The sequence below is a fragment of the Cryptomeria japonica genome, chromosome 4, assembly GCF_030272615.1.
Source record: "Cryptomeria japonica chromosome 4, Sugi_1.0, whole genome shotgun sequence".
Taxonomy (NCBI): domain Eukaryota; kingdom Viridiplantae; phylum Streptophyta; class Pinopsida; order Cupressales; family Cupressaceae; genus Cryptomeria; species Cryptomeria japonica.
In genome coordinates, this window is record NC_081408.1 from 309071964 (window position 1) to 309090598 (window position 18635).

The 18635-nt window shown below is 35.8% G+C and overlaps 1 protein-coding gene across 1 annotated transcript; it reads left to right on the plus strand.

The window, feature by feature from the left end:
- The first annotated feature begins 17087 nt into the window (after positions 1 to 17087).
- On the plus strand, positions 17088 to 17516 carry LOC131054375 (uncharacterized). Its single transcript, XM_057988880.2, has one exon. The coding sequence runs from the start codon at positions 17088 to 17090 to the stop codon at positions 17514 to 17516; it is 429 nt and encodes a 142-aa protein (XP_057844863.2).
- The last annotated feature ends 1119 nt before the right edge of the window (positions 17517 to 18635 follow it).

The following is an 18635-nucleotide window of genomic DNA, read 5'->3' on the forward strand; positions in this document are numbered from 1 at the left end:
TGTGAGTTTTGAAGAGTGAGTTTGGGAGTTGAGTTTTTGAATTGTAAGGGTTTTTCCAGAAAACTTTGTAAGTTGTTGTATTACAACCTGTAAGGTTTATTCCTCTAGATGGTATTTTCATGTTAGCATATTTGTAATTCGCATGTTTGTAGATAACACTAATAAAATCTTTTGAGTCTTTTATTGCATTTTGTTGTGTTTGTTTGTTTCTCAGGTTGTTCCCTCATCACTATACCCCCATCTTATTATTCAATAATAAAGAAATATAAAACACTCACAAAGTTACAATGAATACTTCTAAAATATCAAGCCCTTCAATGCATCCTACATGTGTCCAAGCATGAATCGACACATCCCATGCCATGCTTCACATGTACACTCCTAAAAGAGACTTAATACTATGGCAACCCTCTCATCTAACCAACCTTAACCACTAAGCATGTTCTTTCTTATATAGACACAAGCTCACACAAATACAACCAAGTGGTAAGATAAAATCATGTGTCAAGAAACCATGTGAACACAATACCATTGACCCCTCATTTAATATTGGGTACTAAGTTTTCACTTTATTAATATTTCCCTAATATCAAATTAAATAAATTTTTATAACTTATATTGAAGATATATCCTAATGTTATATAATACAACACATAAAGCGGCCCCAAGAATGCTAACTCCTAGTAATGCATATAATTCTAGGCCCCCATAGTTGCACCACACACATAATAATAATGTAAACATTATGCAAGGTGTATAACAACTAATTCCTAATAAGTAGCATTGGACTTTTAGCCTCATTCGACATGTAGACTCTCATGTGTAGTAACCTTCTCCTCCAACCTCTATGAAATCCACAACTCCTCTTTTAGAGGATGTGTCATATCAAAACCCTAGCTTAGACTATAAATCATCAACTCTTCTTTCAAAGTAAACTTAAGGTCACAAATTCAACTACAAAAAGAAAGAAGAAATCAACCAAAACCTTTGTTGTAAATGGAAAAATAAAACAACCATCCTCTATCTCTCCTATGAATACTAGGAAAAGCAAACTAGCCCTTGTTGTTGCCACTAGAAAAAGAAAATAAAAAATATTCCTCGAAACACCTAGGTGATCTCATCACCTTAATTAAAGGAAAACAACCACTAAGTCAACTCCTCCAAGCCCTTAAATATTTCTAATCAAATTTGAAATTAGTTTTGAAAGAGAGGACATGTTTATGCAACATGAATGACCAAATCATCCATCAGAACCCTCATCTTCTAAACCTAGTGAGGGTCATTCATTTGACAAACCAATTTCAAAATGGGAAGACAAACCAGGTGAAGAAAAATAGTTATGCATGTAATAAGTAATTTAAGAAAGGTAATCACAATCACGATAGGAGCAGTCTAGACAGACCTACAACATGAGTTGGGATTGAAAAAAATCGCTAAAATGGTTGTCATAGAAGTAGGCAAGGTATGCTGGAAAGAGAAATAAGAACTATGAATCATAACCCTCCTCACTTCTCTTGGAAAGACATTTATCTTTGGCTATGAAAAAAAGTGTAATAGTTGAATCTATAGGAGGAGAAGTGCAGGGAAGAAAAAGAAGAAATGCAACAAAAATTTGATTACGAAATTAAGAGAAAGGACAAGGAAATAAGTAAATTGAAGGGAAATATTGAATATATGGATCTAATGATACCCAAAATCATTTAACAAGAAACCTGCAAAAGTTTATTCTATGTTCTTAAAAGAGCAATTTTTGAGCTTCCAATTCATGCAATTATATTATGACTTACTATTCTCTATGGTTGCTCCTACACAATTTTTCAATGTTCTTCATGCATCTATTATTGTGTTTCATAATTCACTTTGTGAATTTTATCTATACACAACTATGTTATGCCCTATGATATTGAATTAAACTTGCTACTTTATGTAGGGGACTTGTAGCTATGGGAGTTGGCTTCATTCATCCAAAATGAAATCAACAAGGGGCAACAAATGCATTAGTATAGGAAACTAGAGAAGTCAGCTTCAATAACCCTCATATTAGAGTCAAGTAACCCTAATATCATATTGAACACATGGTTTGCAATTGCAGGGAGGCTAGATACTAAGGAATAAATCTTGGCAATAATATGGTCTATTCATGTTAAGTTTGGGTAGTTGGTAATGACTACAAGGAGAGAGGTTCTTGTCTTTATTGCAAGCAACTCATTGATGAGATGAGAAGAAATGATCCACATTCCCTATATAACTACCATGTGGCAATCATAAGTGAACACAAGTACAATAGATATAGAATATAGAGTGTTGTGGGTATTTCTACTATTTCAGCCAACATTTTTATGTGGCCTATCTCATATTGGCAGGTAAGTGCACCTTATGATGAAGGGACAAAGGAAACTGGGTGGAATATGATAAAAAAGATGACATGATTCTATTGGACCCCAACTACTTAGCACACTAACATCACCACCCTAGGAGACTTCAAGGTATTAGCCTTGCTACATACTAAAATGCCTCCTCCTACTAGAGGGAAAGCATGGAATTGAGTTGAGAGAAGTATTGAGATCTTTTATTGTCCTTGAATTGCCACTCTTTGTCTTAATTATTGAGCTCCCAAGCTAGGATCACAACTACAAACAACTTCCACATAAAGAGATGACGATAAATATTTCACTAAGAAATGATAAATGGTATTGATGAGATGATTTACAAATGTACAACAACCTTTCTTATATAGGCAAGAGATGATGAGGTAGTTACAACTAGCCTTGATACAAAATTAAATGCATGATGTATTTTGAAACTAATATTAAATGACAAGTTACAAAAGTGGCTTTATGATAACTAACACATGCCAACTAAGCCTAAGTAAGCTTAATGTGTAAATGGCATATAATGACACTAATTGCCACATCTGCCTAAGCTATTAAATGATAAATGCCTAAGTTGGACTTAACCATGAGTAAATGATATTTACTCCAACACCCCCCTTAAGTGCAATTAGGGAAAATAATTATTATGAAAGTAATGCAATACTAATATGAAGATGTAATATATGGGTCTCGACAACTAGGCCATGTTAGGTACCCATGCACAACTAATCATGTAACTAATTTCTCATAAATAAAGAAAATGAGAAAACCACATGGGATAAAACTCTTCTCCAAAAAAGAATATGAAAATATATACGAGTGAAAGATAAGTGATGTGTGGAGGTCTCAACATCAATACCCCCCAAGAACTACATCCATCACGAGAATACAGTTGATAACCCCCATATGAGAGAAAATGAGAGACTCCATCACAATAATATAGTTGATAGCCCCTCATATGAGAGAAAATGAGAGACTATGTAGCCCCCCATATGATAGAAAACGAGAGATTCCATCACAAGAATACAACTGATAGCCCCCCTATGAGAGAAAATGAAAGACTATGTAACCCCCCATAATGAATAATCTCCTGCGAGAATGGTAATTGTTTGAAGAGAAAACAATATCTAATTCTTACAAACCACTCGTCTTCCCCTGGAAAGAAACAAAACCATGTATAGATGAAGGTATGCTTCTCATTTAGGTTATGCTATGAAAGATGGAAGCATGAAGAATGGTGATGATGTCTCGAAAACTACTCATGCGACTCCTTATCCATGAAAGATGATGATGCCACAATCAAACAAGGTACATGACTAATCAAAGAAGAAAGTAACAAACTAAAACTATGCAACAGCTGATGTAGAACAATCTCCAAAGACAAACTGATAATAATATACACAGTCTGAAATATTGTAGGTAATTGATGATGAGGGCCCATGAATAGACTGGAGAAATATTGATGCAATTAACTAAGAGTAAAATATGGAATAGATTAAGTGGCACCAAATAAAATGGCAAAAATATATATTGCCAATCTGAAGACTCCCGAGATCTCAACAAGGCTAGTGAAGGGTCTCAACTAGAAAGAGATGCAAATTGAAATGCTTTGATACCATGTTGGAGCGATGCTCCCAAGCCAAGATCATGACTGCACAAAAAAGAGATATATATATATATATATATATATATATATATATACTTCACCATAAAATAATAAATGATATTGTTGAGATGATTTTAAAATGTACAATAGTCTTTTTTATATATGCAAGAGATGATGAGGTAGTTACAACTAACCTTGATACAAAATTAAATGCATGATGCATTATGAAACTAAATTAAATGAAAAGTTACAAAAGTAGATTTGTGATAAATTATTTATGCTAACTAAGCTTAAGTAAGCTTGACGTAAAAATGACATTTAATGAAAACTAAGTATCACGTGTGCCCAATCTATTAAATGATAAATTCCTAACTTGGACTTAAGCATAAGTAAATAATATTTACTCCAACATTTCATAATTTTCATACAAACTATAAGACATTTCTCAAGTTTATGATAAATATAATGAACTGAATATACGTGTTACTAATATGATAAATATTTATATGAGTGTATGTTTATTGGTTAAAAGGTGATGAAATGGTGTGATTTATCATGATGAACAAATAAGACTAATGTGTTCCTCATCCAAAGAAAGAGTTCAACAACAATGGGAGAGTGAATTCTTACAGTCGAGCAAAACATGGGCCTATGGAAACATGCAAGGAAGTGTTGAGTTGGTTGTTGAGTTGTTGTAAAGATTCCTACTACCAATGAATGATTGTAGAACTAAGGACTCCATTACAATTATTGATAATGCTTCTATGTTGCGTACTTGTCTGCATATACCTCCATAACTAGATCATCTCTTTTATGATTAACAAAGTTATGATTATGATCCTATTTTTATCTTTTAGCTGTGTTCTTCCAACAAATAACCATCTCCATGCCTGACAAGGGTTAGTAAAAAAATTAGTATTACTAGTTCAAGTCATGTAGGAGATAGTATTATTTATATATATATGGAAAAAAAACAATGGATTAGTAATCAAGAATTTTGTATACATTTTTTAAATTCAATAATCAAATTACAACAAGTTTTCCATTTCCAAGAAGTGATTCTACATTAAGCATTGACTTTAACTGGTTTCTTTGTGTAAAGAGTGCACATACCTAAGTAGGTCCCACTTGAGGTACATGCTATATTGTAGTTAATTTCGTTAAAATTGATGCACACTAATTATTATTCAATGTATTCAATTGCTATTTAAGTTTGGCTAAATATTCATGTAGCAACTGATATTTAATATTTTGCATAGGATTTTCAACTGAAACTATCATTTACTTGTAGCTATTGTTTGTAGAACGATACTAGCAACATTATTCACCATTTTAGTGATTTGCCAATTTAGTAATATTTGCCTCTAGATTTAATGATTTCTTCAATTTATGAAAGCATATTAGAAAACCCAAATTACTTTGTAGTGTACATATAGTATAAGTCTCATCTCAAGTTTACATCCTTGCTTGATATTTTAATATATCCAATGATAACCAATGGTTCCTTGATGTAGGATAACCTTGCCATTTAGGTAGAGTGCATGACCATATTGCTTTATATCATTAGTTGTTATAGGAAACCATACATGAGAAACTTGAGGAGATCGAGCTAAGTGATGAATCGGCCTTGAAATTTGTGTCCATACATTAACAAGGATCACAATGCCTGAGACTATGAAGGTGTTGGGATACTTCATGTAGCATTTCTTAACCATTCTTGTCATCTTTGGCTTTATTCAACTCCATTGATCCCTAAATGGCTAAGCAAGTAGCTTATTATGTGTTGAAAGATGTGAACACACAAATTTATAAGATTGCACCATACAATGCCCAATAATAGTCAACTATATTTTTCTTTGAGATTTAATTACAATTGTAGACACATAAATTTGTCTATTAATTAAATAAATATTAAATATTTATTTAATGACTAATATTCTTCTATTAATTAAATTGATATTTAATTAATTCACCTTAGCCTATTCTGCTATTCTAGTTAAATAAATTTAATCAATTTTCTTAATTACTAACTATAGTCCAAGTTATTAAATAAATCTAATTTATTTAATATTCACTTCCTTATTCCTATTTCATGAATTCCCAAATCAAATCCCCTTTCTAAATAAATCAATATTTATTTAAAAATGACTCATCTACTTGCATTCTCCTACAAATGCAAGTTGCACATTTAAATAGATTTTTATTTAAATAAAATCCTATTTACCCACACCCACCTCTTTCTAGATTTTTCTAGATTCTTCTAATCCCCTTCTAGACTCTTCTAACCCCTTCTAATTTAGCCTACTCCCTCTTCTAATCATTTGCACAATCTTAATCCAAGATTAACGCTCAACCCATTATCTCACCCATTTAAGACTCTTACAGCATAATAAATGCTTCCCTTCTCCAACACTTCAACCCACATGGGTCTTGACCCTTTGGTCAAGGCTTAACCATGGGTAAACTTTGCACAAGAGTTTACCTATTGGATAATAACCTTACCCTTGGATAATAGCTTTACCCAATAACCCAACCCACATGAGGTTATCCTCATGTCTTCTCAGGAATTAAATGCTCTTTCTCTCTCCTCTCAAGACACCTCATAGTGACACTTGTCATCATGGGATTAGGTTGAAAGCCATCACATGGATCATGAATCATTCAATCTTAGCCCTTCACAAGCCCTTTCAGTCCTGACCATCCAATCCTCTATTTTGCTTATAAATAGAACCATTCTCCACAAACAAAAGAAGGAAGCATTAGAGAATTGTTACTATACTGGTATTAGCATAGACATTTAGATCTTTCTCATAGCATCATCATTTACATTTGCATAGCATCTTGTTTAGCATTTTCCAACCATCTTGAATCTCCGTATGACATCCATGGCTTGTGCTAAAAGCTGAGAGCTTCATTCATTTGGGACTTGGAGATGAGAGAAACAAGGGAGAAACAATCATCAAAGCATCAAGGAGGCATCTTAGGATGACTAATATTTCTTTCTTTGCTTGTTTGTGCGTCTTTCATGTTATTTTTAAATCTCCTTTGAATGTGTATTGAAATGGATTTTGTTCATCTTGTTTTGGTTTTGGTTGGAACTAGCCTACTAATGGTGGACCTTGTTTGTACCTTTTCTATCAACATCAACAATAATATGTATATTCTTATAAAGTGTCATTTTCTTGTGCCAAATTTCTCACCTATGTACTAATTAGCTATAAAAATTAAGTCTTGACTATTTAACTAAAATTTAATATTTATTATTAACTCTACCATTGACTCGCCAAATGCTACTACCATATTGATTATTAAAGTACCTTGTGTGTACAATATAATTCAACATCCCCCCTTGATACATCATTTTGAACAAAGGATGTAACACTACATTTTGGACTAAACACATTAGTTCATATAGAAATATGATAAACTAGGACACCATACAACTCACCAAATCCCAAATCACCTTGAGCACACCAACTTGATCATATTAGCGTATCTCCTAAATGTCCAACAATGCCTATGAATCAAGGTAACTCTTATCTACAAGTTTACCATGTTGTATATAAATTGAGATGGTTCTTTTCCACAATGCAACATTCCAACTATGAATCCCATGTACAACACAAAAAAAAACACATCACAACTCTGGACGACACATCCTTGATTTGAGAGAACAAACCTCTCCTCCAATGCATAATGAGATAACATCTCTTCTCTAAGAGTATACCCTCCCCTTAGAGTACAAAATCCCTCCTCTAGTACCAAACACAAATAAATCTCTCTTCAAGTGTACAGGCACAACTCCTCCATGTTTGCAAACTTGCCAAGACCCCCTTGACCCAAAATAAGACACAATATTATATATGGATAATTTTAAAGAAACAAACCATCTCTAAATGATAAACTAGCTCATGATAGAATAATTTTCTAACCTCCTTTATCCTTAATCTCCTATTTAACGGGGAAAAACTCAAAGTTGTGTCACACTTTTATAAAGGAAATGACCAATGTTGATTCAACTTTTTAAATTGAATCAATAGAAAGTGAAATATATGTTTTGAATTTTGAAATGATGTAAACTAATAAGATGTATATTTATTTTGTGTATTTTATGTTTGTAATTTTTTAAAAAAATTTAAAATTATTTGAATATACTTTCTTATAAAGAAAATCCTATAATTTAGTTGCTGATAAAATGTTGAAATTGAAGTTACACAAGGCTTCACACTTTATATAGTAATTTTTACCTATTTTTCTTCAATTTTTTATGTATATTGATAACTTGAAACTTTAGTGTAAAATTATATTTTAATTATTTTTTATGTATATATATTTTTCAATAAATTTGAAAAGTTGTGTGTATTGAAATATAACTCTTTCCATTTGGCGTCATATTTTTCTTAATTATTTATCCAAATTAGAAAAGAAATATATCATTTTGACATTGACCCTTTTCTCTAGTGCGTCAATTTTTTTCAAAAAATTTAAATAAATTTTAGTATTTTTCCTTTACAAGATAATCAACCTTATATTTTAGTGTCGATGACCTACTTTCAATAAAAATAAAATATAAAAACTATTTCAAATATTAAAAGATATATATTTTAGAAAATTCACTTATAGATCTATAAAAGGGTATTTTTACATTTCAAAATAAAAGAAATTTATAAGAATAGGAGTTGTTGAAACATCAAGTTTTTAAGAAAAAGAAAAAAAAAATAGTAATTAGATCCAAAGTGGTATAAAATATACATTTAGTGGATAATTCCAATTGAAAAAGTTGTGTCAGTTGACACAATTTTGTGCTTTTACCCTAACATTTTTAATCTCAATCTAAATATTATATTAGAAAACACAAACAATTACAAAAACCAAATATATTATCATATATATCATAAAAAAATCAATTTAAATTAATAATATATCTACAAATATAATAAAATACCTTAAAAAACCTTTGTGAAATTCAAAACTTGAAACCTCAATCATCCTTCCTTGACTCTTTTCAACATTAACTAACCCACCCATATTTTTCTCAAAACTTCTTTTTATGTAACCACTCTCTCAAACTTCATTTTAAAAAGGTTTAATAAAAACTTTTTACTAATTCTCTCTCTACTTTACATCGTGAAAAGAGCAGCCAATAATATCATATCAAATAATATTTTTAAAAAAAAACATTTTAAACCAGGAATTTTAGCGGACTTATCCTGCTCTGCACGTGGCATTTAAAAAATTAAAATAAAATAAAAAAATCTCCTTCAACTCTATGGTTTCTACAAACTCCTCGACAATATCTCTGTAATATTTTCAAAGCTCTGCATGGGATTCGATGCCCATATCTGTGTCGTTTGTCTGTTTTGTCTCTTAATTATTACCTATCTTAGATGTAATATAATTCCAATATTTTATATTATATGTCTTCATGTAATACATTTGAAGTAATGATTGTCAATGGGTATATATTGATTAGAGAAGATAAATGTTTTCAATAGGTGATTATAATATGCGATTTGACATTTCTAATATAATTTTAGATTCATGTTTTACCACTCATTTTATGGGTTTTTTAAATCAAAATGTGGATGCAATTTTTTATTAATATATAATGACACACCTTAAAAAACATGATAATATGATGCAATCACATTATTAGTCCACATTACGTGCAAACGTTACTAAAACATGGTCCACAAGAGGTCACGACTCAACTTTTTGATGTAATGATAAAAATTAGGTGGATTGAACTTAATATTTGAACTTGCAAGTTTAGGTACTTGTAGAACTTCGAGCATTACCACCTTAATGGTCACAAGATTATGCAACACAATTATTTGGGTAGTTGGTCACCAACTGTTTCGACCATATCAATTTACCCCCTATTTGCATAAAATTAAAATTGAGAAGATGATTTAGGAATTGTTTGAGGTTGGTCATTCAATTGAGTGTTAGCTCTTATGTAGGATATATAGTGATCCTAATTTAAAATAAAGATGGTTTATGATAATTGTGTATGGACTTTTGAATGCTACACAAAATTACTATTAAGGTCAACCTCCTTATTTCTTTGATTGATTATCACTTAGATGAATTGTATTAACCATAATATATGTGCACAAAATTAACCTAGTAGCTATCAATTAATACCCTTGCACATTGACATATTAACTCATAAGAGAATTCACTTGAGGGATAAAGAAGTCATAAAACCTTTAATTAAACCTACATTCTATGAGATAAATCCTAACAAGTTATCATAAACAATTAATTAAATTCATACCATGATTTAGCAAAACTTCTTTATATAATCAACCATTGTTTAAAAGGTTATAATGATTGGGTTTATAAATAATCACCCCAATAGAACTCTAATTATAATTGAACTATTTTAAATCTATTATAGCTTTCTTTTACACTTGGAATCATGCAAAAACTTCTATGCCCAAAATTCCAGTACTTCTCCTTAAATATTTCTACAAATCCTATCCTACATGATCCATATTTATATTTTAGGAGTATTGGAATTCTAGGCCTACAAGCTTAGAATTTAAGATTGGCAACATTTGACATAATACTCAAAACTTGTATTGCTAGAACCTTTTTCCATTCAACATTTATAGTGGTGACCATTGAACAATTGTGTTGCCAATATGATGCGGTTGACCATATCATCTCTCTTAGGCTTAAGGGTTGCAATATATATTTCTACAGTTGTAAAAGTAGAATATATATTCTATGCAGGCTTGGTCATAATCATGATGGTTGCACAAAACATTCATAGTAGTTCCTTGAGTTGTGTATTGTCTCTTATGTGGGTGTGCTCAATTTCTAACATGAGCATCTAGGTTTGTGCATATATGTTGGATGAATGCACATAAAAATGCATCCCTATATTTCAACTAAGTGGGATAGTTAAATTAATATGTTAAGCCACATTTTAACTTTATGCTACTTATAATAAGTAAATCAAGTTAAGAATTTGAAGATGATGTAAACTAATGGTGCCACTCCCATCATTGTCCCTAATAATTTTAGGCTCATCAAAACCAAATTCAAAATACAATTATATCAAACTTTCGTTTCACAAATTTTCACTAAAATGAGCCAAATTCACAACAAAGACAAAATTGCCAAATCCACAAAATCTACATGATACGGGACCTGAAACGACCCAATTTTAAAATTTCATACATAAATCCCATCATTCCACAATATAATTTCACTTAAAATCTAAAAAATTCCACTTTAAAAATATATAACAATTTTTCCCAAAAACCAGGGATTAGTAACATCCACCATTGAAGGAGTTTGAAGAACACCAATTTTTCAAAGTTAAAAAATTAGAAAAGCAAGAATACCCTTTTGAATCTATCTATCCAACACCATATTTTCACAATCAATTTCACAAATTGTCCATTCAATCGAAATTTTGGCATGGTAACATTTCACAAACATGGTTTTCTCAAATTTCCTCACAACAAATTAAATACTCAATGAAATGGAATGGTTTGCACAAGGAAAATGTTCTAAATAGTTCATTGACTCATTTACACATAACTAAAATTGAAAAGATTAGTCAAATGGAACGATATGAGGTTCTTACCTCAAATTGCTCAAAAAATGAAAAGATGAAAAACTTTAAAAACTCTCAACCAATCCTCAATTCCACGGAACAACATGAATGATTTTCCATTCCTAACCCAATGAAAGACTCTCCACAAAATTTCTCCAAGAATTCACTCCAAAATCTCCATTACAAAAATCAAGTGTAGGGATGGTTTTGAGAGCTCAAAAATCCCAAAATAAAACAGTGTAAACATGAGCTGATTTGTTGAAAATAAAACTCCACTAACAAATCACTTTAGAAAATTAAAATAAATAAATAAAGGAAATAGTAGTTAAATTTCTTCAAAATCACCCATAAGCCCAAATTATGCATAAGGCATATATTTAATTCCAAAGTATTTAAATTGCAATAAAAACCATTAAAACCCATTACCACATTAAAATTAACAATAAAATGCAATTAAAGGAATATACCACATCCCGGTCCGAAAACATCCGTCGGACAAGCGGATGTGGATCTTGTGAAGGAGAATCCCAAGTCAGCTGGAAGAACGCCCTCCTTGGGTCAACAAAGTCGACCCCTGAAGATGTTGTGGCCACCTTTTCCCAAACGGAAGACAAAATAAAGATCAAACTCCCGGACAACCTGATGGATAGAATCACCTCTTCCCTTCACCTGGCAATAGTTGGTCGGTTCTTCTCCTTCTGGCTGTCTATTGATATGGTCAGGCGATGGGAAAAATCTCGTTGGAAGCTTAAAGGAAGCCTGGAGGTGTCAGCAATGTCGAGGGGACTCTTTCTATTCAAGTTCAACACTGAGGAGGATCTGATCTATGTTCTATCGGGTTCTTGGGTGTATGGAAAGCATTTCCTAACCATGGCTAAATGGAAGCCTGGTTTTGACCCCTCCGCAAAACTAAACCACATGGCTCCAGTCTGGGTTAGGCTCCTTGGACTCCCTCTGGAGTTCTAGGATGAACAAATCTTCTGCTAGATAGCAAACTCGTTTGGCAACTTTGTTGCAACGGACTCGGTCACTCTCAACAAATCTAGGTTGGTGTATGCTCATTTTTGTGTGAATGTTACTATTAACAAGGCTCTCCCAAACTTCATCTCCCTAAAATTAAAATGGGGAAAATGGTCTCAGGCTATTGTGTACGAAAATGCCACCCTATTTTGCCAGAAATTCAATAATCAGGGTCATTCCTATACTGATTGTAAATCCCTCATGGTTGGGAAACCCAAGCTAAAAAATAAAGCCATCTGGGTCAAGCCCATCAACCCTGGTGACCCATCATCCTTGGCTCCCCTTGAGCTAACTACTGTGAATGAAATTTCGAAGGACTACCCTCACACGAACAAGATCCTAGAGATCCTAAAATCCCCAGCGAACCAAGACAAAAAATCAAGCATCTCCCTGGAAGAGGGGGAGATCCCTCAGGTGATAGCCCTCAACCTGTCCCCCAACCCCTGTCCCTCTGCTTCCCCCACCCCCTGGTCCCTCATGCTCCTAGCCCGGCTATGGCTAAGCCTCTTAGGATTGAAAGTATCCTACCCACCTCTTCAATCCCTCCCTCCCTTGCAATGGGGATTAGAGATGCACACTCTGGAAACTCCTTGACAGCTCCGCTAAAAGTGTCCCCTCTGGGATCTCCTTAGATGGATAATGAAGAATGGATAACCCAGAAGGAGAAAGTCAAGGCCAAGAAAACAGATGTGGGGGAAAATGAAAATAAAGTTGGCAGACCCTCAGAAAGAGTCCTGAGACACAAGGTAATGGTAAGGGACATTGCAAAGGGCAGACGACTGACCTTGGACAAACTTAACAAAATTAAGAAATGAAGTTCCTCTCTTGGGACATAAGGGGTCTGAACAACCCCCATAAGCAATTTGCCATAAAACAACTCATTCTGGACATGAAAATTGACATTTACCTCCTTCAGGAAGTCAAGATGCCCTTTCAAACCTTTGCTTTGGTTGCTGGTAAACTTTGGCTTGGAGTGGACTATCTATATGTTGATGCTTTGGGTGCTTCTGGGGGTATTGCTACCCTTTGGGATCCCATTAAAATGAAAGGTAAGCTTTTCGCTAGCTCCCAAAATTTCCTAGCGGTTTCTCTTCATTATGGAGAACAATGTTGGCAGATGTTCAATATCTATGCTCCATACTCAAGGTCGGGGAGACGGATCCTGTGGGAGGAAATTTCTAATATCATTGTGACTAATTAGAAGGCTCGGTTTATGCTTGTAGGAGATTTCAATTCCCCCCTCTACCCCTCCGACAAGTGTGGTTGCCTTGAGGATTTCTCTGACAACATGGGCGACCTAGCCAGTTTCATCAATGCTTCTAGCCTTATGGATATTGACCTACAGGGTGCCCCCTTCACCTGGTCGAATAATAGGAAAGGTAAACATCTTATTCAAGTCAGACTGGATAGATTCCCAATTTCCACCAATTGCGACATCAGACAGAGCTCTTACCTGAAACCCTCCCAAGGACTGCGTCTAACCACAACCCCCTTCTTCTCCACTAGAAAGACAGACCCTACCAGGGTCCCCCCCCTTTCGCTATGAGATTATGTGGGCCTCTCATCCAGACTTCAGAGAGCTGGTTAGACATTGGTGGACCACCCCAATCCAAGGGACTACCATGTTCAAAATCATGGAGAAACTAAAGCTAATTAGCAGGGAAGTCAAAGGTTGGAATAGGATCACCTTTGGAGACATCTTCAAAAGAAAGCAGAACCTGAGGTCCAGACTAGAACAACTTCAGAATATTATGGGTACTGCTAACCCCCCGGATCCCATTTTGAAGGAGGAGGAAGACTGCCGCAAGAGCTGGAAAGATACCCTCTCCAAGGAAGAAGTGTACTGGAAACAAAGATCCAGGATCCGGTGGTTGAAAGAAGGGGACATAAATTCTGCCTTCTTCCATAGATCAACTTGTATCCACAAGAGAAGGAACCATATCAAAAGTATTAAGGACGAAACTAGCCAGGAGATCTCTGAAGACTCTCTGCTTGGTCAGAGTGCGGTGGAATTTTTCACTCGACTGTATGTGGATAATTGTGGAAATGATGCTTCGCTCCAGGACTGCCTTGTTTGTAAGTTGTCAATGGCCATCAATGAGGACGACAACATGCAACTTATGGCCCCCATCTCTGCTGATGAAGTCCACCGGGTGGTCTTTTCTATGTGGGCCTACAAGACTTCAGGCCTGGATGGTTTCCCCCCAGTGTTCTTCCAAGAGTTTTGGGACATTGTTAGCTACGATGTCACCAAAGCTATTCAATATTTCTTCAAGACAGGGAGATTGCTGAAAAAGATCAACAACACTTTCATTGTCCTCATCCCCAAGACCACTACACCCAGCTGCTTGAAGGAGTATCTTCCCATAAGCCTCTGCAATACCATTTATAAGATACTCTCCAAGGTCCTTGTGAATAGGATTAAACCCTTCCTCAAAAAAATTATCAGTCCTTCCCAGAAAGGCTTCGTCTCGGGTCGCCAAATTTTGGATGCTGCCTTTGCCACTCATGAGATAATCCACTCCATGGATAGGAGAAAATTACCAGGTATGGCCTGTAAACTTGATATATCTAAAGCTTATGATAAGGTTAATTGGGAGTTTCTTTTCAAAGTGCTTCTAAAACTAGGATTTAACCAAAAAATGGTGAGTATGATTCGAGAATGTGTTACCATGGTTCAATTCTCGGTGTTGATTAATGGGACTCCTAGGGGATGTTTCAAAGCTGATAAAGGTATTCGGCAGGGTGACCCTCTGCCCCCTTATCTATTTATCATGATAGCTGAAGTCTTAAACAGAAATGGGTCACCAATGGTAGGCTCCGAGGGTTCAAAGCGGCCTCCACACTCCCCCCCTCTAATATTCAATAGTTCATGGATGAGACCTTCCTATTTGGTAAGTCTTCTCTCATGGAGGCTAAAGGGTGGAAGATCCTACTTGCCAACTATGCCAAGGCGTTGGGACAATGCATCAACTATGAGAAGAGTAATCTCTACTTCTTCAACACTCCAAATGACCTCCAACTCAGAATTCTCTCCATCCTCGGATGCAAAGTGGCAACTCTTCCGGGGACCTACCTGGGTCTCCCCCTCACGGTCAAGGAAGTCACCCCCACCTTCTGGAACTCTATTTTGGAAAGAATGCAGAAAAAACTTGCGAGATGGAATGGGAAATTCCTCAGTAGTGCAGGGAAACTCCAGCTTCTCGCAGCCTCACTACAAGGAATTTCGGTGTACTTCCTTTCCATGTTTAAAATATCAGGAACCATTAGGGAAAAACTTGAGAAGATCCAAAAAACCTTCTTATGGATTGGATTGGAAGAGAAAAAACGTATGGCTATGGTCAATTGGGATACCGTTTGTTTACCCAAATCTCTGAGAGGTTTGGGCATAAGAAAGATTAATGCCCTCAATAAGGCGCTAAATGCCAAGATTGGTTGGACTCTAGCTAAAGGTGAGGTGGATTGGTGCAACATTATCAAAGCTAAGTACCTGGACCATGAGCATTTCTATTATAGTTTGAATACTACTGACCTTCCCCAAAGTTCCAAGTTGTGGAACAACATCCTAGAGAGCAGAGTGATGGTTAGAGAAGGTCTGAAGTGGCAGCTAGGAGATGGTAGAAAGGTGAGATTCTGGGAAGACTTTTGGACGGAGGAAAAGCCTTTGGTCAATACTCGCTTCCATCAAATCATGAGCCACCTTAAAGGCATCTTGGGGGATTATACTGTGGATTATTTGGTTCCAGGAAGTGCTTGCTGGAAGGACATTGTTCTTATCTACAGTAATAGACCTATCCTAGTCCCCCTTGCTCAGGATCTGCAACACATTTTGTCGAAAATGAGAATCCCCCTGGCCTCAAATGAAGATAGCTTCATCTGGAAAGAGACCCAATCGGGCTCTTTCTCAGTCAAATTTTCTTACAATCGGCTCCTTAAGCACCTTGTGGATGCTGAATTCTAGAAGAAAGTTTGAAACCCTCAGCTTATCCCTAAAATCAATTTCTTCTAGTGGACCCTCATGCATGGTAAAACCCTCACGCTTGATAACTTGAAGAAGAGGGGATTCCATCTCCCCAACAGATGCAGTCTGTGTAAAGCTGAAGAGGAATCTATTGACCACCTTTTTGTCTTCTGTCCCTTTGCTGCTCATATTTGGTCTATTACTCTTCAGAAATGCGGTCTCTGTTGGGTCTTCTAGAAGGATATAATTTTTTTTGCTTTTGATTAGACCCCTCCCTCCCATCACCCCCTCATCATTCAACTTTGGAAACAAATACCGCTGCACATCTATTGGGCCTTGTGGAAAGAAAGAAACAACAAAATTTTCAGAGACACCGAGACCCCCCCGGACACTGTGGCTCACATTTTCTTTAAGACGATCTCTGAAAATTTAGAAGTTACGAAATGGAAAATCCCCCCTTATCCTCCCAATGAGGTTGAGAAAAGGATTGCTAGTTGTTGGAAGCTCCCCCTTGGCTTTGATTGTTTCAACAACAGTACCAAGAACAAGAGACGGATGACCAGATGGTCAACCCCCAAGCTACACTGGTTTAAACTGGATTTTGATGGTTCAGCTCAAAGCAACTGTCAGGCTGGAGGTGGAGTCATCCGGGACCATCTGGGGAACACGGTTGCAGCGTACGCTGACAACCTAAGGAATAATACAGTCACTCAAGCTGAAGGAATGGCCCTCCTTTGGGGTCTGAAAATGGCTAACTCCATAGAAATAAAATATCTGGAAATTGAAGGAGACTCTCAAATTATTGTTGACTATGTCAAAGGGAACACTTCAGCGGTGTGGAGAGTGGAACCCATTCTGAGGGATATCAGGTGCCTCATGGTCAAGATGGAGGACTTCAGTATCCGCCACATCTTCAAAGAAGGAAACAGAGCTGTTGATTCCATGGCGGCTGATAGAAGGCTGCAGAATGGCTTACGATGCTAGAGGGACCCCAGTCTGCTGCCGGTCACCACTAAGGAAATCTTGGAAAAGGAAAAGGCCTTTACCCAGGAAGGGACCGTCCTATCCGCTCAATGATGAAGGAAACCTTTTTTCAAATTTCAAATTGGTGCGGGGATCCCACCAATTTCTATCCTAGACAACCACGTATCAAAGGCAGTTTGAGTCACCACTACCATATGGGATGGAGTTATGATGAAAGTATAGACATCGGGAATGATTACTTCTTAATTACTACCCAGACGAAGCCAATTGGAAATGATAAAGGTGGCATTGGAGACCTGTCAACTCACATTGGCCCGATTGAAGGCTCGCACGTTCCGAGTAGATCTTCGTCTTTCGATATCTACTGGATCTTATAGGATAATAATCACTCTGATTGTTATGACCATTTATTCCAAGTCCAGCATAATTATTTTAACAATTTCGCCTTAAGTTTGCTTCAGCTCTGCATTTTGGCTGTAAGTCATTCTCAATCTATTAAACTAGAGGATTCAAGAATTGGGGGGGGGGGGGGGACAGGCTCAGACTGGAACCCAATAAAGTGGATGAGTTCAAAGCTAAACCAGCGGCCTGGTTTGTGTGCATTGAAGGTGGTATTGACAAATTCATGGAAAGTATGAAGGGTAATGATGAAAGACTTTCCAGACAATTTGTGACTTCTTGGGAGGACAGAAGGGTGACCATGGGGGGAATCTCCTTTGAAATCAACGAAGAGGTTATAGCTAAAGTGACAAGCCTTTCAATGGAGGGTAGAAAATGGAAAAAGAAGAGCCGCATTGCAGATTCTACCAGCCTTAATAGGTTCTTCCGCCAAGGTGAAAACCCTATCAAGAGGGTCGGAGGATTCAATAGGGAGGAGCTCCCTCACCCGTGGGACGAGGTCAGTTATATCGTGATGAAGTATTTTACACTAGAGGGAAGGTATGGCATTTTCTACTATTACTATCTCCCATTCCTGAACCATTTGAGGAATAAAGACCTCATTTCCATTCCGTTCTTTTTACTGCATTCTATGGATGCTAACATTAAAGATATAGCCAAAGCAAAGAAAAAAGGGAAATACTTCCCCATCCTGCATCAGGGCCTTATTCTCTGCCTGTA

Excerpts from the sequence above, each read along its gene's own strand:
- LOC131054375 (XM_057988880.2), top strand. The coding sequence starts at position 17,088 with ATGACCAGATGGTCAACCCCCAAGCTACACTGGTTTAAACTGGATTTT.